Consider the following 23,991-nt stretch of genomic DNA (forward strand, 5'->3'; position numbering starts at 1 on the left):
AATGCACACATACAGGCAGGAAGGAACAGCCTGGAGAGGAGGGAGCTCCTCCCAGTCACTAGATGGCGCTGCTCTCCCTGCACTCACCTCCCCGCCCAGTGCAGTGCATCGCCCTCCCTCACTGTGATTTGCTGCGCAGTTTCTCTGTATCACGGTGATGTCTCGCCAGCGACCCCTGCAGGATCATGTCCATAACGCATTAATCTTACTGGAACGTTTGTGTTGTGGACTCGTTGCTGTGGGGGCGGTTATGAGTGAGCGCAGTATCCGGGAATTTCCGGGCTGTGTTTCTCCGGTGTAGTGAGGAGATGGGTCGCAGCCGCAGCAGGTCCCCGGAGCGGCGGAGAGGTGAGAGCTGTGGCATCCGTGTCTAGGTCACACACAGACGGGCACTGACTGTAATGCCGGCCACAGTGGCCACTGCATTATTAATGGCGGTTATCAGGAGCTGGTCATAAGGCAATAGGTTGAGTAGCCGTACTCCAGCATCTCCTGTGGCCGAACTTTTGGGCAGCGTCTTTGCTTGTGGGCTCCGTTGCCTTTGGTGTCGCTGGTGGGCAGCGCTGTTGCCTGTGGCCGCCCAGGTGGGTAGTGCTGTAGGCCATGCTGGTGGACATCGCCTGTGGCCGCCCTGGTGGGTAGTGCTGTGGCCCTTGCTGGTGGACATTGCCTGTGGCCGCCCTGGTGGGTAGTGCTGTGGCCCTTGCTGGTGGACATCGCCTGTGGCCGCCCTTGTGGGTAGTGCTGTAGGCCATGCTGGTGGACATCGCCTGTGGCCGCCCTGGTGGGTAGTGCTGTAGGCCATGCTGGTGGACATTGCCTGTGGCCGCCCTGGTGGGTAGTGCTGTAGGCCATGCTGGTGGACATTGCCTGTGGCCGCCCTGGTGGGTAGTGCTGTAGGCCATGCTGGTGGACATTGCCTGTGGCCGCCCTGGTGGGTAGTGCTGTAGGCCATGCTGGTGGACATTGCCTGTGGCCGCCCTGGTGGGTAGTGCTGTAGGCCATGCTGGTGGACATCGCCTGTGGCCGCCCTGGTGGGTAGTGCTGTAGGCCATGCTGGTGGACATCGCCTGTGGCCGCCCTGGTGGGTAGTGCTGTAGGCCATGCTGGTGGACATCGCCTGTGGCTGCGCTAGCAAAAAAGTTACATAAATTAAAGAGTAGCTTATATTTATCCCCTAAACAGCACCAAAAATACTATTTCTCCTGCATAAAGCACAACTTCATACAGCCCTTTTTTTTGCAGTGTGTAAATCCACTTTACAGCCTTTTTTTCTTGCGCATTTAGCGCCATCAGCCACTTGGATGTACAAGGGGGACTCCAGCAAGCCTGACTCACCTGAATGAAGCTGCACTGCAGCGGCTCGGACCCCAGCCATCATTAAATGATGTCCTGTTCTATCAATATGTCAGTCACTGCTGAGATGAGAACACCCCTCTGGGGATTGATGTTTCACAAGTTCATTATAAAGTGAACCTGTCAGTGGAGTCAGGCTGCTGTAATGATGGGCTGCAGGAATCTGGACACACTTTCTCATTTCAAATATATGTGTTACTGTGTCAGAGAATACGGGAACAAAAGAAATATTACTGTTCCTGCAGTCCTCCTCACCCCCCTCACAAAAAAATGTATATATAATCCACAAATGGCATCAATAAAAACATGAGCTCAACGCACAAAAATAAGTCCTCATGCGTTTCCAAAATAAAACACTATGCAAGTATCGCCGCAGTCGTCATAGCGACCCAGAAAATCATGTTGCCTGATAAGAGGCACAATGAATGACATAAAAGCAAAACCCAAAAAATGATGGTGGAATTTTTTTTTTTTTTTTGCATTTCACAACACTCGCAGTCATTTTTACACAATTTTTCACTACATTATTAACATAAGTGCTGAGATTCCAAACTACAACTCGCCCCATAAAAAAACGAGCCCTCACACTGCTTTATGGGTGGAAAAATAAAGTTATGGCACTTGGAAGAAGGGAGGAAAAATAAAGGGCAAAATTTAAGTCGCCCTATCCTTAAGGGGTTAAAAAATTTAGTGTTATATAGATGTCCTGTCTTGCCTTTTTTTTTTTTTTTTTTTTTTTAAAAATCAAATTGTTAAATATAATTTTTTTTTTTTTTGTCGTTTTTTTTTCTCCTAAAGAGCGCAGACGTTCAAGATCCACTTCTAGAGAACGTGAAAGGAGGAGACGAGAGCGCTCAAGGTCCCGTGAGAGACGGAGGAGCCGGTCACGCTCCCCACATAGGCGCCGCTCCAGGTACAAACATTATATGGGTTTTCTTGGTTCTGTGGCTGATTACGTTCACCTGCTTTTGATGGTAGATTTTTTTTTTTTTTTTATCCAATGTTTTCTTATAATGTTTGTGTGTATGTATATGGTACACACAGCACCTGTACAGACACACTGAGCGTGCGTGGCGTTAAATGCAGCAGAACACGAGGTCAGGGTTAGGCTGGATTCACACTTTCTTTTGTTGCTGCCCGAATATGGACCACAATCCTTAAACCAGCCACCGTTCCCCAGATCCGAACTTAATAGCCTCGTATATTCATGTGCGCAGCCAGTTTGCGAATCAACGACTGTGACCAATGGATGTGGGAGTTCCGAGTTATATTGTTACACAGGATACTGGTCATAAAGGACTTTACAGCATCTAATCACTTATATCAAAACTGCATGCTCAGCTGCCTCCTGCTGGGGGCGCCTCACTAGTAAGGCTGTTGTCGTATGTAGTGAATTATTACTTGTGTATGGTTACATATCTATCCATCCAGGACGGTGGCGTGGTTTATACTTTGATATTTCCCTCTTCTACACTGTGGCTTATGCTTTCTCCTTAGTGTGAGGGTGCCTGCACACTTGGAATGGCTGAAGCATGTTTGCCCCAATGGGGATAGGTGTCCACTGACACTTTTGCCCCTTTCAGGCAATTCTCATATTGCTTTTCTTGTAGGTAAGGAAGGGCTGGGCATGGTAAAGTCCCAAATGGAAGCTAGTTTCTGTAAACTATAAGTGAGAGCTTTGAGATGAATATGTTTTGGTTATCAGGTCACCCCGCAGGCACAGGTCCTCCTCCCTCTCACCTGGAAGAATTAAGGATGACAAGAAAGACGGTAAAGATTCCAAAGTGGTGAAGGAGCGGCAGATCGCAGGTGAGCTTGTGTAAAGTGATGACAAAAAGGAAGAAGTTCTATGTGACTGCGCCAGTGCTGGCAGATCCAAGAAATGGGAGTGCACGATCATGCAAAAAAAAAAAAAAATACTTGTTTTGTAGTGGTAGGGTTTAGGTGGTACAGTGCCGAAGGTTGCACAATAAAAATAAAGAGACTGTAATATATGTCAGAATTGTGTTACATGAAGTGCTCATATAAATGATCTGGGGCTTTTTGTACCAAAACAGCGAGATCAGGGATCAGCAACGTACTGCACATCAGTTGTGAACCTACAACTCGCGATGTGGCCTGACAACCTCATGCTGTAAGGGAATTCTCAGAGTTGTAGTTCTGCAACAGTGGGAGTACCGGAGGTTGCTGATCACTAAATTAGGTGATGACATGAACTACAATGTTGTGACATGGCACGATCACATCTTGTCACAGTCATCCAACTATATCGCATCTCTGCATATGGTGTCAGAGGTTGGTGAGATCTCAGGAAGTGAAAAAGCACTTTAAATGTTGCAAAAACAGTATTTTTCTTCACCCAGCGATACTTTGATGAATAGCCTCTTCCTATTTGAACAGGAAGTTTGGGGAACACCGTTTTAAAAACACTGCTTTAAACTTTCTTGGCTTGCAATCAGAGTCTATAGTCACACAATGTGATTCCAGAATGACTTTTTTATTGTGCACGATGTCACGATCCCATAGGTATTCCCTGTGCAAGCGGGCAGTCACTTGGCGGAATGTATGGGATTTGCAGTCACGTGAGGGAATGCGTGGGGATTTGCAGTCGCGTGGGGATTTGCAGTCGCGTGGCGGAATGCGTGGGGATTTGCAGTCACGGCACAACTAGACTTTTTCGGCTTCTCTGAAAATAAATGGATTGAGAGAATCAGATGAGCCTAGTGGGCCATGGCAATGTTGATTGTGTCCCAGGCTCAGACAAGCCTTTTAAGGGCTTGTTCACATGCAGTGTTTGTTTTGGGGGGCACAACAAACGCAGCATTTTACAGAGATAATGCTGTTAACCTGCAGAGTACCTGCCTGTCAGTTATTATGCTGTCCGACGCCTGCTCACATCCAACTGTAGCAGGGGAAAAAAGGATCTTCTCCCCACCAGCATTCGGTATTCAGTCATAGGGGTGGAGCCTCGCCGGTTCAGTCATGATCTGAGAAAGCAGAGCGGCCGCTGTAACTGCGCCCCCGACCCTTTGACAGCTGGCCACAATGTAGAGCCAGTGTCAGTCGGGCGCAGTTACTCAACCGGCCCTGCCCCTCTGACTGAATGGTGATGGGAAGCATAAAGATCATTTTCTCACCGCTGCATTCTTCTACGACCATACACCAGCCAGCATCATGGAGCTGTTAACCTCCAGACTAACCCCATATCTACAGGTTAACAGCTTTATTTCTGGTGATTGCTTCCTTTTAAGATCAAATTGGCTTGGCTCCCCCAAAAACCATTTAAAAAGAAAAAAAGTACACAGTTTCCACTCTGGTTTTCTGGCCTTACACAGCAAAATGAAGTAAATAAGCTACATGTGAGTATACCCCAAAGTAGTATTCTCATCGTGTACAGTGGCTTATAAACGTTTGTGTACCCCTGGTCAAAATGACTGTTATTGTGAATAGATAAGCAAGTTGAAAAGAAAATGTCTAAAAGGCCTAAAGTTAAGATTACACATTTCCTTTGTATTTTATGAAAAAACCTACATATTTTCATCTTTTACACTTTAAAAAACACAAAAAGAAAATTGGGCTGATGCAAAAGTTTGAGCACCCTGCATGGTTAGTACCTAGTAGCGCCCCGTTTTGCAAGTATCGGCTTGTAAACACTTTTTGTAGCCAGAAGAGAGTCTTTCAATTCTTGTTTAAGGGATTTTCATCCATTGTGTATAAAAAATAATTATACAAAAGATTTTACAAAGGGGACAAAACAATACAACATGTACAGTTACATAAAATAGGATTAAAAAAGAAACTTACTACGCTGATCAGATATGATTAAGCTTAGCGAAGGAGAGCACTTCGATTGAAAAATGTCCAATGACGGGAGTCATGCATACACTGATATGTATCTCTCTACATGAACACAGATCAAAATTCGCCTTGACCTTTTATCAGCACCTGAATTACACCCACATACCACACCCCTCTTGCTGACCTTGTGTGGGCAGGGTTATGGGATTCTGGATTTTATGAAATTCCCAACGTTAACAATATCTTCACTTCTGACAATCGCAGAAGCTCTAAATTGCTTCCATATTTTGTATTGGGATTTTACCTTTCCATAGATAGTAAGCATGACATGGCTGTTGGCAGCAATCTGACCACTATTGATTTGGGGCTCATAGGCAGGTGTCGGTTATGAGAAAATATGCATATTCTTACCGTCCAGTCCTGAAGTTGAAGATGTATGTCTCATGAATATCGAATCTATACAACCCCTAATATTCATAACTTTCTGATGGAGACACCAAGTCTGAAGGAAGTTCTTTCACCATAACAACTTCATCCTGGAGGAACAGGATGAAGTTCATCTATAAATCTGTCTTCCTCACATAGACATCCTCTTTGGCACTGTAGGGGTCCACTGCCTAAAAAGAAGTATAAGGCTGGAGCTTCCTACATCTTAGGATTCCTCACTATGCCATATGTTATTTGTGTAATTCTACATCAAAAGAAGTTTAGAATGTCCGTTATTCCTACTGGAAAAGAGTGGTGGTGGGGGGCTTCATCTTAATATTTTCTGCACTGCGACCTGCAGCTTTCTAACCACCCACCGAGACTGTAAAGGTGCTGTCACACTTGGCGATGTATCAACGATCCCGACCAGCGATATGACGCGGTCAGGATCGCTGGTGCATTGCTAAGCTGTCGCTAGTGAGCTGCCACACAGGCAGATCTCACCAGCGACATCGCAGCGGTCGGGGGTCGTTACTTACCTGTCAGACGAGGTGATCCTGATGTCCGCCCGCCCGCGTCCACGCGTCGCTCGTCGTCACAGCAGGAAGCTGACAAAGAGAAACGGTCCAGGACGTTCTCGCGCGATCAGCGATAACCAGCGGGGGAGCGGTCGGAGGTAAGTATCAGACATAGCGATATCGCTATAACGTCACAAAAACCAGTGACGTTATAGCGATATTGCTAGCGATATCGCTTAGTGTGATAGGCCCTTTAGGCGTGCTTAGTAAGTGATTCCCCCAATTCTCGCCGTCTCTTCATTCTTGCTAAACTCCAGAATTCTCATGGTGATTTGTTTTCAAACCATGTATTTTTTTTATTTATTTTTTTAATTCTGTACAGCGGAGGATCTCGAAGGGAAAACTGAAGAGGAGATAGAAATGATGAAGTTGATGGGTTTTAGCACATTCGATACCACCAAGGTAATGCAATTCTAGTATTTTATTAGTGTTCTATCAATTTTGTCACAGCCCATTACCTTGTGTTTATGATTTGTTGCCTTGCACCCTAAGGGTAAATTGACTCAGGACATAAAATCCCCAGCGGAATAAGTAGCATTCAAAATGGATTACATTTTAACGGATCTCTTCCAAGTACTGTAAAAAATTTGCAGCATGGAAATTAGCCTGCATTAGTGTTCCTTCATATTGTTAAATCTGAGTTTCTTCACTTTCTTTGCTCTTTTTCAGGGAAAGAAAGTAGATGGATCTGTTAATGCATATGCCATAAATGTGTCACAAAAACGAAAATATAGGTAAGTTCACATCTGTGTACAGAGCTTAACATATCCACTAAACAATGGCATTAACTACTTTGGACAGTGTGTTTCTACAGTTCTGGCAAAAATGAAGAAACCACTGCAAAATGTTCAGTTTGTCGGAATTTTCTCTTTATAGGTATATTTTTGAGTAAAATGTAACTTGTTCTTTTAGTATAAAAATATCTGACAACATGTCTCCGAATTTCCAAGCAATAATTTTTTTTTTTTTTTTTTCCCTGTAAAGGAGAAATGTTAAAAAAAACAACAAACAAAAAACAGTGCTTTCAGACCTCAAATAATGGAAAGAAAACAAGTTCATAATCATTTAGAAACAACAATACTAATGTTTTTAACTCAGGAAGCGTTCAGAAATCAATATTTTGTGGAATAACCATTATTTCTCTCACTCATAACAGCACTATGGAGAGAGGGGATCCGCCCATCAAGGACAGGAACCTACAGATAAAAAGGGCGGCACCTCTCCTCCATCCCCAGTTGGGTTCCTGTCCTTGACGGGTGACCTATAGAACTAGCGGCAGCAGCTTACCTGAGGAACATCCAGGGCCGTCCTGTCCGTGGTCTTGACAGCAGGGAGGCCCCTGTCGCGGCGGGGTCGGTTCCTGAAGCCGCTGCAGCTGACGGGCTCGAAATGGTGAGTAGGAGGAGGGAGAGGACCGGGCCGCCGCTCCGGAAAGAAAGCTGGGGCCGGGGGAGACCCGGTACATGTGCGGACAGCGCCATGGTACAGAGGTGTACCAATATGGCGCTGCCCCGGAAATGGAGAAGATGACTTCCGGGTCCCCGCGGTCGGCGCAGGCGCACTGCGCTCTCCCCGGGCAGAGAACGGTGCAGGCTGGGAGAGGAGGTGACGTCACAGGCCGGGAAATTTGAAAAAGGAAGCGCTGGAACCACTCCTCGCTGGAAGCGTCCTGTAAGTATGGAGGATAGCGACCAGCAAGAGGAGCAGCCCGAGCAGCAGCTGAAGTAGCAACCGAAGCAGCAGCACAGGCTGCAGCAATACCACCATCACCGGCAAAAGGAGGACAGGCGTGAGGGCCGGTCCAGTAGCCACTCCACGCAGTGCAGCAGGTCGGCTGCAAGGAGCAAGTCACCATCTTTGGATCAGCCCGTGCGGGACCTGAATCCACCTTCCGAAACGGTACATGCAACCGCGCATACCTGGGTGAATGGTCTACGTGAATGTTCCCCATTATCAGGGAAAGAAGAAAAAACAAAGAACAGGGAATGCCGCACCTGTAGCAGAGCTCTACCAATCTCTTGGGATAAGAAGCTCTGCGAATCCTGCATACAGGAAGTTCTCTGTGATGAAACCACGGATTATGCCTCGGATCTAAGAGCTGTAATCTGATCGGAGTTTCAGAGTGCCCTTTCATCCCTGAAACAAAGGGGGAAAGCTAAAAGGAGGGACGTCGTAGAGGGTTCCCAGTCACAGATCTCGACGTCAGGGGAGGTTACCTCACAGACTTCGGACACCGACTCGTCATCCTCAGACGAAGAAACGGGGGGCCGTCACTGTTTTCCCCTAGATGAGGTAGACATGTTAGTAAAGGCAGTAAGGTCTAACATGGGGGTGGCAGACCCTCGGCCTGATAGATCAGTCCAGGACATAATGTTTGGGGGACTGGGCCAAAAGAAGCGCAGTGTTCCTGCTAAACGAGAATGATAAAAAAAAATGATTGGGAAAAACCGGATAGGAAAAACTCCACGGTCCCTTCCCTTAAGAGGAAATATCCATTCGAGGAGGAGGCGTCCACATCTTGGGACAAAGCCCCGAAACTAGACGTAGCGGTCGCCAAGGCCTCAAAATTTTGCACTCCCCTTTGAGGACATGGGCACTCTAAAAGACCCCTTAGATAAAAAGGCCGATACCTTCCTCAAGGGCACTTGGGAATCAGCGGGGGGAAAGCTTAGGCCAGCCATAGCGGCAACATGTACCTCCAGAGCCCTCATGGTATGGGTGGATCAACTAGAGAAACAGTTAAGGGAAGGTACACCCAGGGAGAAGATCCTGGAATCCATTCCAGTAATAAGGGGAGCGGCGGCCTTCTTAGCAGACTCATCAGCTGATACAGTGAGGTAATCGTCCAAAGTGGCAGCCCTGTGAAACGCAGCCCGAAGAGATAGATGAAGCTATGCTCGATCCCCTGCGAAGGAAAATTCCTATTCGGAGAGACACTGGATGACATCCTCCAAAAGGCAGGGGATAAAAAGAAGGGATTCCCAAACCTGGGTCCTACAGGTTTTAATTAGTCCTTTTGTAACAAAAAGTTTTTTCAAAAGAGACCCCCAAGGGAACAGAAATGGGATGACAGGAGGAGAGAGAGGGGTTTTTTCTTCGGTAACTCGTTCCGAGACAAAAAACCCTCCAAGTGACTATTTGCCCAGGGTGGGAGGGAGGGAGGCTAAGCCTTTTTCTTCCAGCCTGGAGGAAAATATCGAACAATCCTTGGTTATTAAATCTGATCGGATCAGGCCTGAGGATAGCCTTTCTCTCTCTCCCACCTAAAAATACGTGGTAACTCCACTAAGATTTTCTATATGAGAACAAAAAGCTCTCGAAAAAGAGGTCCTAAGCTTACTAAGCAAAAGAGTCCTCCAGCAGGCTCCCCTGCAGGAGAGGGGCAGAGGGTTCTATTCCCCTCTTTTTCTGGTGACCAAACCGGATGGTACCTTCCGGACAATTATAAATCTAAAAAGACTAAACGATTACGTCAGAAACCAGAAGTTCAAAATGGAGTCGATCAAGTCAACCACCAAAATTCTCTTCCCACATTGCTTCATGACAGTATTAGATCTCAGCGACACGTGCTATCACGTCCCCATCCACATAGACTCCCGAAAATACCTCAGACTGGTGGTCTCTATAGAGGGCGAGATAAAGGAGTTTCAGTACAGGGCCCTACCATTTGGAATTTCTATAGCCCCACGAGTTTTCACAAAATTAGTAGCAAAAATGATGGCCCACCTAAGAGAGCAGGATATTTTAATAATCCCATATTTGGATGACTTTTTAATAGCAAGCAACTCGGCCCAAAAATGCAGGGAACAGAGGGACAGAGTAATAAACACTCTACAGAACCTTGGCTGGCTTCTAAACCTGAAAAAATCGAGGTTGGAGCCCAGCAAAGTTCAGGAGTTCCTAGGACTAACACTGGACTCAAACACCCAAGAGTGTTACCTTCCGAACCGCAAAAAAGAGAAAATTGCGCAAATGGTAGCAAGACGCTAAGAAAATCGATGTCACTATTAGGGTCCCTCTCCGCCTGTCTGCCGGCAGTCCAATGGGCACAGCTCCAGTCATATGTTAAAGTTTGGGCACCCCTATTAATGTTAACCTTTTTTCTTTATAACAATTTTGGTTTTTGCAACAGCTATTTCCGTTTCATATATCTAATAACTGATGGACTCAGTTATATTTCTGGATTCAAATGAGGTTTATTGTACTAACAGAAAATGTGCAATCTGCATTTAAACAAAATTTGACCGGTGCAAAAGTATGGGCACCTCAACATAAAAGTGACATTAATATTTCGTAGATCCTCCTTTTGCAAAAATAACAGCCTCTAGTCGCTTCCTGTAGCTATCAATGAGTTCCTGGATGAAGGTATTTGTGACCATTCCTGTTTACAAAACAATTTCAGTTCAGTTAAGTTTGATGGTCGCCGAGCATGGACAGCCCACTTCAAATCATCCCACAGATGTTCAATGATATTCAGGTCTGGGGACTGGGATGGCCATACCAGAACATTGTAATTGTTCCTCCTGCATGAATGCCTGAGTAGATTTGGAGCGGTGTTTTGGATCATTGTCTTGCTGAAATATCCATCCCCTGCGTAGCTTCAACTTCGTCACTGATTCTTGCACATTATTGTCAAGAATCTGCTGATACTGAGTTGAATCCATGCGACCCTCAACTTTAACAAGATTCCTGGTGCCGACATTGGCCACACAGCCCCAAAGCATAATGATGGAACCTCCACCAAATTTTACTGTGGGTAGCAAGTGGTTTTTCTTGGAATGCTGTGTTTTTTAGCCTCCATACATAACGCCTTTTTGTATGACCAAACAACTCAATCTTTGTTTCATCAGTCCACAGGACCTTCTTCCAAAATGTAACTGGCTTGTCCAAATGTGCTTTTGCATACCTCAGGCGACTGTTTGTGGCGTGCTTGCAGAAAGACTTCTTTCGCATCACTCTCCCATACAGCTTCTCCTTGTGCAAAGTGCACTGTATTGCTGACCGATGCACAGTGACACCATCTGCAGCAAGATGATGCTGGAGGTCTTTGGAGGTGGTCTGTGGATTGTCCTTGACTGTTCTCACCATTCTTCTTCTCTGCCTTTCTGATATTTTTCTTGGCCTGCCACTTCTGGGCTTAACAAAAACTGTACCTGTGTTCTTCCATTTCCTTACTATGTTCCTCACAGTGGAAACTGACAGGTTAAATCTCTGAGACAACTTTTTGTATCCTTCGCCTGAAAAGCTATGTTGAATCATCTTTGTTTTTCAGATCATTTGAGAGTTGTTTTGAGGAGCCCATGATGCCACTCTTCATACGAGAATCAAATAGGAGAACTACTTGCAAGTGGCCACCGTAAATACCTTTTCTCATGATTTGATACACCTGGCTATGAAGTTCAAAGCTCAATGAGGTTACAAAACCAATTTAGTGCTTCAGTAAGTCAGTAAAAAGTAGTTAGGAGTGTTCAAATCAAGAAAAGGATAAGGGTGCCCATACTTTTGTACCGGTCATATTTTGTTTAAATGCAGATTGCACATTTTCTGTTAGTACAATAAACCCCATTTGAATCCAGAAATATAACTGAGTCCATCAGTTATAAGATATATGAAACTGAAATAGCTGTTGCAAAAACCAAAATTGTTATAAAGAAAAAAGGTTAACATTAATAGGGGTGCCCAAACTTTAACATATGACTGTACATACGAGAGACCTCCAATGGGATGTATTAGCCAACCAGTTAGCATTAGCAGGTCACTTGGAAGGTCATGTTACCCTAGACTCCAAAACTATTCATTCCCTAGCTTGGTGGGAAAACAGAAACAACCTATCCAAAAGGATTTTCTGGGTAATAAAAATCACACACATAATGCCAGTCCCACGGGATGGGGAGCACATATGAGCAACAAGGTGGCTCAGGGGGAATGGGGAGGTCAGGAATTAGAAGCCTCCTCGAACCAAAAAGAACTCTTGGTAGAAAGTGAGTTAGGGCATAACTTACTATCTGTGCTGCGAGGTAATCACGTCCGCATATTTTTGGACAATCAAGTGATGGTGGCCTACATAAATCACCAGGGGGGAACCAGGTCCCGGGCACTAATGAACACATCCTCCAAAATCCTCACCCTAGCCGAGACAAACCTACTATCCCTCTCTGCACTGCACATACGGGGAACAGAAAACCAGAGAGCAGACTTTCTGAGTCGCACCCAGTTGCGCCAGGGAGAATGGGTCCTAAAACAGTCCATTTTTCGGCAGATTATAGAAATGTGGGGAACCCCAGGCATAGATCTGTTTGCGAACCAAAAAACAAAAAAGTGGAAGCATTTTGTTCCCTGGACCCCAGGGGAAATCCCCGGGCCCTGGATGCGTTTATGCTCCCGTGGACACAGGGCCTAACGTATACCTTTCCGCCGATCATTCTCATCCCGGCGGTTATAAGAAAAGTCAGAGAGGACAGAGCAAGAATAATACTAATGGCCCCCTTCTGGTCCAAAAGAACTTGGTTTTCCTGGCTGAGAATGCTGTCAATAACCCACCCTTGGGTCCTACCAGATCTCCCGGACCTACTGTCTCAGGGACCAGTGTTACACCCTCGGGCAGTGAACCTCCATTTAACAGCATGGAATTTGAAAGGGCACTGCTGAGGGAAAGAGGGTTCTCTGAAAACCTGGTCTCTACATTACAAAAGAGTAGGAAACCGATCACGACGAGAACCTATGGGAGAACTTGGAGATTTCTGTCCACCTCCGGGGCAAGGGTTCAGGATGGAGTCCAGATTGACAAAATTCTCGAGTTTCTGCAGAGGGGCTTAGAACGGGGGCTGGCGACTAACACATTGAAGGTACAGATAGCGGCCCTAGGTGCCCTTTATAACCAGGACGTGGCAGGCAACCCTTGGGTAGCACGGTTTATTAGGGCCGCAGCCAGGTCTAGACCAATAATTGCCCAGAAATTACCATCATGGGATCTAAATCTAGTTCTATCTGCACTAACAGGCCCCCCATTTGAACCCATCCAGTCAGCACCCCTAAAAACCTTGTCATTGAGAACTGTACTTCTAGTGGCCCTAACATCGACTCGCAGGGTGAGTGATATTCAAGCTCTGTCAGCAGCGCCACAGTTTACTAAAATTCTAGACGATAGAGTCATATTGAAACCTGACCCGGCATATCTACCAAAGGTGGCAACACACTTTCATAGGTCCCATGAAGTAGTCCTTCCTTCCTTCTGCCCAAATCCTAGGAATAGGGGAGAGGAGAGATTTCACACCCTAGATGTGAAGAGGTGCCTAGTTTAGTACTTAGTGGCCACCAAGGGATGTAGGAAGGAAGGCTCTCTTTGTGTGTTTCCAGGGACCTCGGAAGGGACTCAAGGCATCTAAGAGTACCCTGGCAAGGTGGATAAGGGATGCGATTGCCCTGGCATATTCATCCAATGGGAATACCATCCCGGAGGGTTTGAAAGCAACCAACTGTAACCAACTGGGGGCGGAGGAGAGGTGCCACCCTTTTTATCTGTAGGTTCCTGTCCTTGATGGGCAGATCCCCTCTCTCCGTGGTGCTGTCATGGGTTCCGAGAAACACCGTTATCGGTGAGTAACTAAGGTATTTTAATCACAGCTTTCATGCGTCTTGGCATGCTTTCCACCAGTCTTTCACACTGCTTCTGGCCCAAAAATGTAAGCAGTTCTTCTTTGATGGCTTGTGACTATACATCATCCTCTTGATTACATTGGAGAGGTTTTCAATGGAGTTCAGGTCTGGAGAATGGGCTGCCCATGACAGGGATTTGATGTGGTGGTCTCTTAATTTTTGCCAGAGCCGTATAGTTGTCCTCCGATTTATAAGATGCTGGCGCCCCTAGAGCTCGTTCATTATCTGGGGAACCATTTGGCTTTATGGCGCTGTCATTAGCCTGGCTGAGAATCTGAACCAGGCTCCTCCTGCAACGATTGGGATCAGAGATTGGACACTTGTCCTCTGTAAAATGGAATACAAAAATAATCAAAATGTCATATCTGCCCCACATAGTACCAATGAAAACAGCCCATCCCACAAACAACCCTGACAAACAGCAATCCTGATGCTTTGATTTCTCCTTCGCCTCATTGGGGGACACAGGACCATGCGTGTTTGATGCTGCTGCTAGGAGGCTGACACTAAGTGAATACAGAAAGATTAGCTCCTCCTCTGCAGTATACACCCACACACTGGCTCCAGCTGAACCAATGCATGCTTAGTGTCTGGATTTTTTTTTTCTTTACTGTGTGTATTCGCTATGTTTTTTTTTTTTTTTTTAATTTCTGGGGAAAAAATGTTTTAAAATTATTTTTTAAAAATTTTCAAAAAAGTTTTCTTTTTTTTAAATGTAATACTTACCTTTTTAGACTCCGTACAAGACTTGAGCCTGCCATTGTGATATATACTGCAATACTATAGTAATGCTGTGTGTGTTGAAAGTAACAATCCTCTATGAAGCTGAGCCTGTGGTTAGGATTCACAGGAGCACAGACATGACAGTCGTGTGTGCCTTCAGCAGACCTCTCGATGCCATGATAACATTTCGGCACCCTGTGATCATGTCAAGACGAGCCAATGGGTGCTATAATGGACGACCCGTAAGGTCACTTGCTTAAATGCTGCTGTCAGAGAATGACACAGCCGGCATCTCTGGACATGGTGTAGACTCAGCTCCTGAGCCTGCCATACTCACTGCCTCCACAGTATTATGTTTTAGTACGTCATGGTGCTGGAAGGAATTAAACCCCAAGTGGTGCCTTATTGTGCAAGAAAATGTTAATTCTTCATTGGATCATTTTTTGACTATTACATTTCTAATATTTCTCTTTTTTTTAAAAATCATCTATACCAGGGGTGCACAACATTTTTTTTTTTTTTTTTTTTGGCCAAAGGGTCACATTACCATACTGAACCAATCCCAAGGGCCTCAGTTTGTTGTTGTTTTTTTTTTTTTTTTTTTTTTTTTTTTTTTTTTTTTTTTTTTTTTTTAAGCTATACTTGCATGAATACATTACGAGAGCCAATTTGGAGTGTTTGAGAATGATTTTGAGAGTTTCTGCTAAAAAAAAAAAAATCAGTGTAAACACAGCATCAGAACCACAATCAGTACATGAATGTAGCACCAAACTTAGTACAGTGATCAATTGTAATATCAGGTCAAACCCATATATATTTGAATTGCATTAACCTACAATACCCAGTATGTCCTTAACAAGGAGATGCTTGGAGTTATCATCAGACTGCGGCTTATACAGGAGCCATAGCACTGATGAGACACGGGCAGTATCACAAATAAACATTTACATCCAGGTACCTTGTAAGTGACATCTTCTCTGTTTAACGTTGTTCTCATCCCTTTTATCTCCATGTAGCCATTATGAGATTTCATGCTTCTCTCTCCAGACTTGCCTTTTCTTCGTTTTCAGCAGCACATCCCGACACGGAGCCTCTAAAACTAAAAGTACCATTATACTGCTCTATAACTAAAAATATCTCCCATGCTCTGCCCCTGAATAAATTTGTCTTACTGTGCTTTCTGCACAAAATACCCCCCTGCAAACACACAGTGCCCTTCTCTGAAATATCCCCCTGCCCATTTCCAAAATGTCCCACCTACACTGCCCATTTCTATAATGCTTTTCCACACACTGCCGCTCTTCAAAATACTCCCCCATGCTTCCCCTCTATAATATACCCCCCCAGACACACTGCATTTCTCCATATCCCCCCCCACTCTGCCCAGCTGTAAAACTCCCCCACTACCCCTTGCTATACTATGCATTATGTGCCTTTGTGGTAAGACTACCCTTTCCTGCCTTGGCCCCTCATCTAAAATAACATGACAATTAATCTTCGGCTCTTTCACGGAGCACTTACCAGAGCCCAACGTCTCCTCTGCCTGTGGAATGCTGGCAGCAGTACGAAGACGTCAGCAGCGTGCTGACCTCATCACGCTGTGGCATGTCGAGGCAGGGGTACAACAACATTCAACAGGCCGCATGTTGTGCAGGCCTGATCTACACAATGAGTATGATGATAAAAAAAATCTATATAGATATATATTTATAATTAGATGGTGGCCCGATTCTAATGCATCGGGTATTCTAGAATATGTATGTAGTTTATTTATGAAGTTTTAATAATAATGCAATAATGCACCCCCCATTCCTGATATGCATGGTACAACTCCCCCCATCCTGGCATGCATGGTCCCCTCACCCCCCAATCCTGATATGCATGGTCCCCTCACCCCCCAATCCTGATATGCATGGTCCCCTCACCCCCCAATCCTGATATGCATGGTCCCCTCACCCCCCAATCCTGATATGCATGGTCCCCTCACCCCCCCATCCTGATATGCATGGTCCCTTCACCCCCCAATCCTGGAATGCATGGTCCTCTCACCCTCCAATTCTGGTATGCATGGTCCTCTCACTCCTCTTTCTTGGTATGCATGGTCCCCCTCACCCCCCTTTCCTGGTATGCATGGTCCTCCTCACCCCCCTTTCCTGGTATGCATGGTCCTGTCACCCCCCCCCTCTCCTGATGTGTATGGTCCTCTCACCCCCCAATCCTGATATGCATGGTACCCCTCACCCCCCCCCCAATCCTGATATGCATTGTACCCCTCACCCCCCCAATCCTGATATGCATGGTACCCCTCACCCTCCAATCCTGGTATGCATGGTCCTCTCACCTCCCAATCCTGGTATGCATTGTCCTCTCACCCCCCAATCCTGGTATGCATGGTCCTCTCACCCCCCAATCCTGGTATGCATGGTTCCTCTCACCCCTCTCTCCTGGTATGCATGGTTCCTCTCACCCCTCTCTCCTGGTATGCATGGTCCCCCTCACCTCCCTTTGCTGGTATGCATGGTCCCCCTCACCTCCCTTTGCTGGTATGCATGGTCCCCCTCACCTCCCTTTGCTGGTATGCATGGTCCCCCTCACCTCCCTTTGCTGGTATGCATGGTCCCCCTCACCTCCCTTTGCTGGTATGCATGGTCCCCCTCACCCCCCTTTGCTGGTATGCATGGTCTCCCTCACCCCCTTTGTTGGTATTGAGCACTGCGCCTGTCGCTGATTGGTCGCATCCACCAGGCCGCGACCAGTCAGCGCTGCGGGATTTCGGTTACAGACAGACATAAGACGATTACATATATATATAGATGCTGGATGCGTCTGCGTCCTTCTGTCTGAAGCCGGTATTGCCGGCGCAGTGTGGCCGGAGTCAGAAAGACTCATCCATTGTTAATAAACCTGCGGTCCAGTGCCTAGTGATGACAGGGAGGAGGAGAGTGGCGTTGGAGTCGGCCCCTATCGCCTGAGCCATGTGGAGGAGGCAGGAGGAGTGTGGTGCTGGAGTTAGTGCCTGCGAATACTGTGCTCTCCACAACATTTTATTGAAGAAAAATTCTCACACAATGTCTCCAACAAAATGGCCCAGTATGCACACGTGCTGACTCCTGCGCTATTTTATTTAAATATTTAATGCACATGATGTGCTACGGGGGCGGACTGGGGGAAGGTGAGTAGGAGGGTTTGTATTGAGCAACAGCAGCGCAGGCAGGATGGGGGAGCATATAATAGGATGGGGGGGCAAATAATAGGATGATGGAGCATATAATAGGATGATGGAGCATATAATAGGATGGGGTGGCATTTAATAGGATGGGGTGGCATTTAATAGGATGGGGTGGCATTTAATAGGATGGGGTGGCATTTAATAGGATGGGGTGGCATTTAATAGGATGGGGTGGCATTTAATAGGATGGGGGGGCATATAATAGGATGGGGGGGCATATAATAGGATGGGGGGGCATATAATAGGATGGGGGGGCATATAATAGGATGGGGGGGCATATAATAGGATGGGGGGGCATATAATAGGATGGGGGGGCATATAATAGGATGGGGGGGCATATAATAGGATGGGGGAGCATATAATAGGATGGAGAGCATATACCAGGAATAGCTATTGAACCTGGTCTACGCCTGCGTGGTGAGCATTTTTATTGGTACATTTTTTTAACTATGTTAAAGGGAATCGGTCACCAGAAATAACGCTATTAACTTGCAGATATGGGGTTAATCTGTTTTATTATGCTGCATAGCGCCTGCACGCAGCCGAATGCAGCTGGGAGAAAATTAACTTTATTCTCCCCACCAGCATTCGGCTTCAGTCATGGGGTCGGGGGTGCCGCGGGTTGAGTCATTGCTTTGAGAATACAGAACTGCGGCTGTTCCTGCACCCCCGGCCCTGACTGACAGCTGGCCTCGATGTAGGAGGAGTGTCAGTCAGGGCCGGGGGTGCAGTTACAGCGGCCACTCTGTATACTCAGTCAATGACTGAAGCCGAATGCTGGCGGGAAGAATAAAATGAATTTTCTCTGTGTGCAGGCGCCTGCAGCATAATAATGCTGTTGACCTGCAGATTATCTGCATATGTATAGGTTAACAGTGTTATTTCTGGTGACAGGTTCCCTTTAACTCTGTAATACAATACTTCAATAGAATGGTGCTGAGTCAGCGCATGCGCATACCATTCAATCTGGCGCCATTTTATTGAAGACACTGTACATGCGAATTCGCAGACAGTGTTTATAAAAAACAAATGCTCGGCACCCAGGCGTAGAACAGGTTCAATAGCTAGTAGATCCGGTATATATTAGGACTTGAGCCCTTTTAATGTATTTTGTTATCCATGTGGACATGACTTATTATGCAGAGCTAACAATTGCTTATTAATATTAGTACAATTCTCAGGAACATCTCTTAGCGGGAATCTCTGAAAATACCAGCTGAGATGACATGGAGGCAGTCCGGAACGCTCGTTTACACAATGGTTGCCAGGCAGCAGTCCTGGCACACGCCAGCGAGATCACATGTACAAAAGATCAGCGGAAACTGGATATTTCTGTAATTTGGAGAATATTGTTTAAGATTAAGCCCATCGTTCTTATACGCTGAAATGTACATGACAGTGTCGACGGATGACAGTAAAACTTTCTCAGCTGACTCCTTCACTCTTGCTGAAGACATCTGATTAGGATCGAGCATTGACGCGAGTCCCGCTGGTTCATTAATGGCAAGCGCCAGATGACATTGCACAGATCGCCTCCATTATGTGCCCTGGCCTTGACTTTCCAGCGCCAGGGACTAATGGGGTCGGGCTTCTCCGCACTCCTGGACCAACGCTGCAAAAAACGTGTATAGAGGAGCACAGCATCCCCTCTCCAAGCCATAACAATCCGTAAGGATAAAAGCAGAAAATTGCTTTTCTGCAACCTCACTGTTTTGCTATGGAGAATGTAACAAGGATTTGATGTATTGTAGTAAATTGTGATTTTAATTGTAATCCAATATTGCTAAAATACTGATTTCCTATCTTATTTCCCAAAAAAGTGGGGCGACAACCAATATGGCCACCATTAGTTTCTCAGGAGTGTTCATTCACCTTTCCCAGACTCATGAATTGCCTATCTCCTATGTATACAGTGGGACTTTCCTTGTATCCACATGACTAGTAACGTTAAAGGGAGTCTCAGCATACAATGACGGTTCAAACCAAGCTCAGGCAGTACACCTCTCCTATTCTTTTTCCATCTATCCCCGCCCTTTCTCACTCCTATGTAGCCAGAACTGTCAATCAAGAAAGAGGCGGACAGAGATGGATTCAAAACAAGTTAAGATTATGTATTTAACAGCTTGGCCATACCAAGGGTACACCAAGTTCCTGTTCTTAGTTTGAACAGTCATTATTTTTTTTTTTTCTGACAGACTCTTAACCGGTCTGCAATTGAGCATGATACAAAAGTGAGGGTCTGCTAAAGTCCCTTGTTGCCTTGGAAGTTGCCACGTGTTTTCACATTGCAACCACAAACTTGTTTTTGTGTTTTTTTTTTTTTTTTTTTTGTTTGTTTTTTTTTTGTGGTGGTGGGGTTATGTGATACACCAACACAAAGTTGCTAGTATTTGTGAAGTGTAAAGGAAATGATGCATTGATAATTTTATAAATCTGAAGCTTGTGACGTACATTTGTAAAAAGCCTGCGGTAGTCTGGTACCCCTAAATCCTAATCCTAAGTGACCAATTGCCTGCAGAGGTCACATAATTAGTAAATTGAGTCGTCCTGTGTGTAATTTATTCTCAGTATGACCAGGTCTGTGGAGTCGGTAAGCCAAACCTCCGACTCCTCAATTTCTCTGACTTCCAACTCGGACTCCCCAGCACTGCCCTCTACTGAGCATGTACATAACGTGCAGCACAGATTCATCTCAGCTATGACCCCACAGCACTGCCCCCTACTGAGCATGTACATAAAGTGCAGCACAGATTCATCTCCACTACAACCCCACAGCACTGGTCACTACTGAGCATGTACATAAAGTGCAGCACAGATTCATCTCATCTACAACCCCACAGCACTGGTCACTACTGAGCATGTACATAAAGTGCAGCACAGATTCATCTCCACTACGAACCCACAGCACTGCCCCCTACTGAGCATGTACATATAGTGCAGCACAGATTCATCTCAACTACGACCCTACAGCACTGGTCACTACTGAGCATGTACATAAAGTGCAGCACAGATTCATCTCATCTACGACCCCACAGCACTGCCCCCTGCTGAGCATGTACATAAAGTGCAGCACAGATTCATCTCATCTACGACCCCACAGCACTGGTCACTACTGAGCATGTACATAAAGTGCAGCACAGATTCATCTCATCTCCGACCCCACAGCACTGGTCACTACTGAGCATGTACATAGAGTGCAGCACAGATTCATCTCCACTACGACCCCACAGCACTGCCCCCTACTGAGCATGTGCATAAAGTGCAGCACAGATTCATCTCAGCTACGACCCCACAGCACTGGTCACTACTGAGCACGGACATAAAGGGCAGCACAGATTCATCTCATCTACGATTCCACAGCACTCATCACTACTGAGCATGTGCATAAAGTGCAGCACAGATTCATCTCATCTACGAACCCACAGCACTGCCCCCTACTGAGCATGTACATATAGTGCAGCACAGATTCATCTCAACTACGACCCTACAGCACTGGTCACTACTGAGCATGTACATAAAGTGCAGCACAGATTCATCTCATCTCTGACCCCACAGCACTGGTCACTACTGAGCATGTACATAGAGTGCAGCACAGATTCATCTCATCTCCGACCCCACAGCACTGGTCACTACTGAGCATGTACATAGAGTGCAGCACAGATTCATCTCCACTACGACCCCACAGCACTGCCCCCTACTGAGCATGTGCATAAAGTGCAGCACAGATTCATCTCAGCTACGACCCCACAGCACTGGTCACTACTGAGCACGGACATAAAGGGCAGCACAGATTCATCTCATCTACGATTCCACAGCACTGGTCACTACTGAGCATGTGCATAAAGTGCAGCACAGATTCAGATAAATGCCCAGATCCTTAGATCAGGAACAGAACAGACATTTATAGGACATTTCATAACTTTACCAAATTCTGAAAAAATATTCAGCACATCCTGCACTGTACTACTGTTCCCATTTATTACATGAATTAGGAGTCGGTCCATTTTATACCAACTCCAATTCCACCAAAATGTACGCAGACTCCACAGCACTGAGTATGACTAAAGTTCTTCTGTGAAGGCCTCAGACATGTGTTTGAGAACATAAGGGATCAAACCACATCGTGAAAACAAAGGAACTCCAGACAGCAAATTTCCATTTGCAGTTTGTGAAAAACCATGAAGGGGACACATCTAGCATTGGAAGATTGTGCTCTGGTGAGATAAAACCAAAGTAAAATGTTTTGGGCTAAATGCAAAATGTTGTGTGATGGGAAAACTAACACTGCACATCACCCTAGGAACACCAACTTCAGACATAGTGGTGGCAGCATCATGCGGTGGTGATTTTTTTTTTTTTTTTTTTTAAAGCAGGGGCAGAGAAGCTGGTCAGAATTGATAGGATAGATCTTAATACAGGGCAATCCTGGACGAAAACCTGTTATAGGGAGCATAAGATTTGAGACTGGGGCGCTGGTTCATATTTCACGAATATAACCATACTGCCAGATAGAATGGTTTAGATGAAAGCACATTCATGTGAGAATGGCCCGGTCGCCATCCAGACCTGAATCCCATTGAGAATCTGTGATAAATTGCTCTTCACTGACGTTCTCCATCCAATCTCACAAGAGTGCAAAGAAGAACTGGCAAAAATGTCAGCCTCTAGAGGTATAAACCTGGTAGAGACCGACCCCAAAAGACTTGCAGCAGTAATTGCAGCGAAGGTGGTCCTACATTGACTCAGGGGGCTGAATACAAAATGCATGTCACAATTTTCACATTTAGATTTTTAATATAATTAGTAAACCATGTCATTTCCTTTGCACTTCACAAATATTTCCTACTTGCATATAAGTATATTATTATTATAGCGCCATTTATTCCATGGCCCTTTACATGTGAAAAGGGGAATACAAAAACAAGTAAAATAATCTTTAACAAAACGAGTCACTGACTGGTACAGGAGGAGAGAGGACCCTGACTATGAGGGATCACTGTTTACATCTAAGTATAGAAAAGTTTATATATCTCAAGTATAACAAAATGATACATATATTAAATATATAACGGCTTAAATCGACCCTCGTTTTCTCTCTCAAAAAAAAATTGTAATTTGCCATTGTCATGTCTGAAAAGTCAGATTTAAAATTGTTTAACACCAAAAAAAAAAAAAAAATCTAAACTCCAGAATTGCCTTTTTTTGCCTGTCTAACTTTTCTTTTTTTTAATTGAAAAGCGATTAAAATAAAATGCGTACTCCAAAATGGTATCAATAAAAATGAGCAAAGCTCACACACAGCTCCATAGATGTAAAAATAAATGAAAAATTATATTGCTATTTTCTGTTTTTTTTATTTATTTATTTTTCTTTAAACCACTAAAATTACTTACGTAAGACAACTTTTAAGTTTGGCATCATCCAAATTGTGCCGACCTGGAGAATCATGTTGTCAGGTCATTTTTACCACACAATGCATGCCATAAGAAAGAAACACACAATAAATGATGGCAATGTTTTTAGTTTACTTTTTTTTTTTTTTTTTTTTTTTTTTCTGTAGCTGTTTTTCATTGCATTAGATGGTAAAGTGAATTATGTTACAGAAAAGTACAACAGATCCTACAAAAAAAAAAGCCCTCATACATCTGACAGAAAAAAATACAAAATACTTGGCACTCCAAAACTTGCCGATTTAGATTTTTATTTTGGCAGTCCCAATAAACAAAAACAAGCAGCATGTATGTAGTGACTGAGTGTGGTTTCCTCCATGTACAGGGCTTTGTAATGCCATAGAGCGAAATCTGCAGCCAATCTCACAAGTCACACATGCAGATCTGTCATGTTGGTTTCCCTGACTTGTATTTGGAAGTGATAACATAATGGTGAAACCTCCTAATATTGTTCCTTTTGTGTCTATAATGCAGGCAGTACATGAATAGAAAAGGAGGGTTCAACAGACCTCTGGACTTCATTGCATGATGTGGATCAGTGGTATGTATACTCGGGACCCTCGACATCTGCTGGTTGTTGCCTCCACCGCACAGATCCCGCACCCCGGGGGACATTCACTGTCATTGTCCTCATAATTACTCCAGGAACTTGTAAGAACTGAGTCTAAGGATCTTCTGGTTCAGTTTTCTCGTTTTTTTTTTTTTTTCTCACCCTTTGTTGGATTTGTATTTTATTTTTCTTCATGGTAATGTGTAATAAAAAGTTTTTATGTGA

At 45.0% G+C, this 23,991-nt stretch overlaps 1 protein-coding gene across 1 annotated transcript; it reads left to right on the top strand.

Annotated features, from left to right (window-relative positions):
- The first annotated feature begins 160 nt into the window (after positions 1–160).
- Positions 161–23,991, top strand: SNRNP27 (small nuclear ribonucleoprotein U4/U6.U5 subunit 27). The gene is made up of 6 exons (XM_073569076.1): positions 161–348; positions 2,155–2,269; positions 3,062–3,165; positions 6,481–6,560; positions 6,828–6,892; positions 23,691–23,991. The coding sequence occupies exons 1-6, from the start codon at positions 309–311 to the stop codon at positions 23,743–23,745; spliced, it is 459 nt and encodes a 152-aa protein (XP_073425177.1). The 5' UTR covers positions 161–308; the 3' UTR covers positions 23,746–23,991.

The sequence above is a fragment of the Dendrobates tinctorius genome, unplaced genomic scaffold, assembly GCF_039654945.1.
Source record: "Dendrobates tinctorius isolate UK_male_01 unplaced genomic scaffold, ASM3965494v1 ptg000022l, whole genome shotgun sequence".
NCBI classification, from domain to species: Eukaryota; Metazoa; Chordata; class Amphibia; order Anura; family Dendrobatidae; genus Dendrobates; species Dendrobates tinctorius.

Bases quoted from the DNA above. Each gene is read 5' to 3' on its own strand.
- SNRNP27 (XM_073569076.1), top strand. From the start codon at position 309: ATGGGTCGCAGCCGCAGCAGGTCCCCGGAGCGGCGGAGAG. The intron at 2,270-3,061 runs GTACAAACATTA...TTTGGTTATCAG, and splicing joins CCACATAGGCGCCGCTCCAG to GTCACCCCGCAGGCACAGGT. The intron at 3,166-6,480 runs GTGAGCTTGTGT...AATTCTGTACAG, and splicing joins GAAGGAGCGGCAGATCGCAG to CGGAGGATCTCGAAGGGAAA.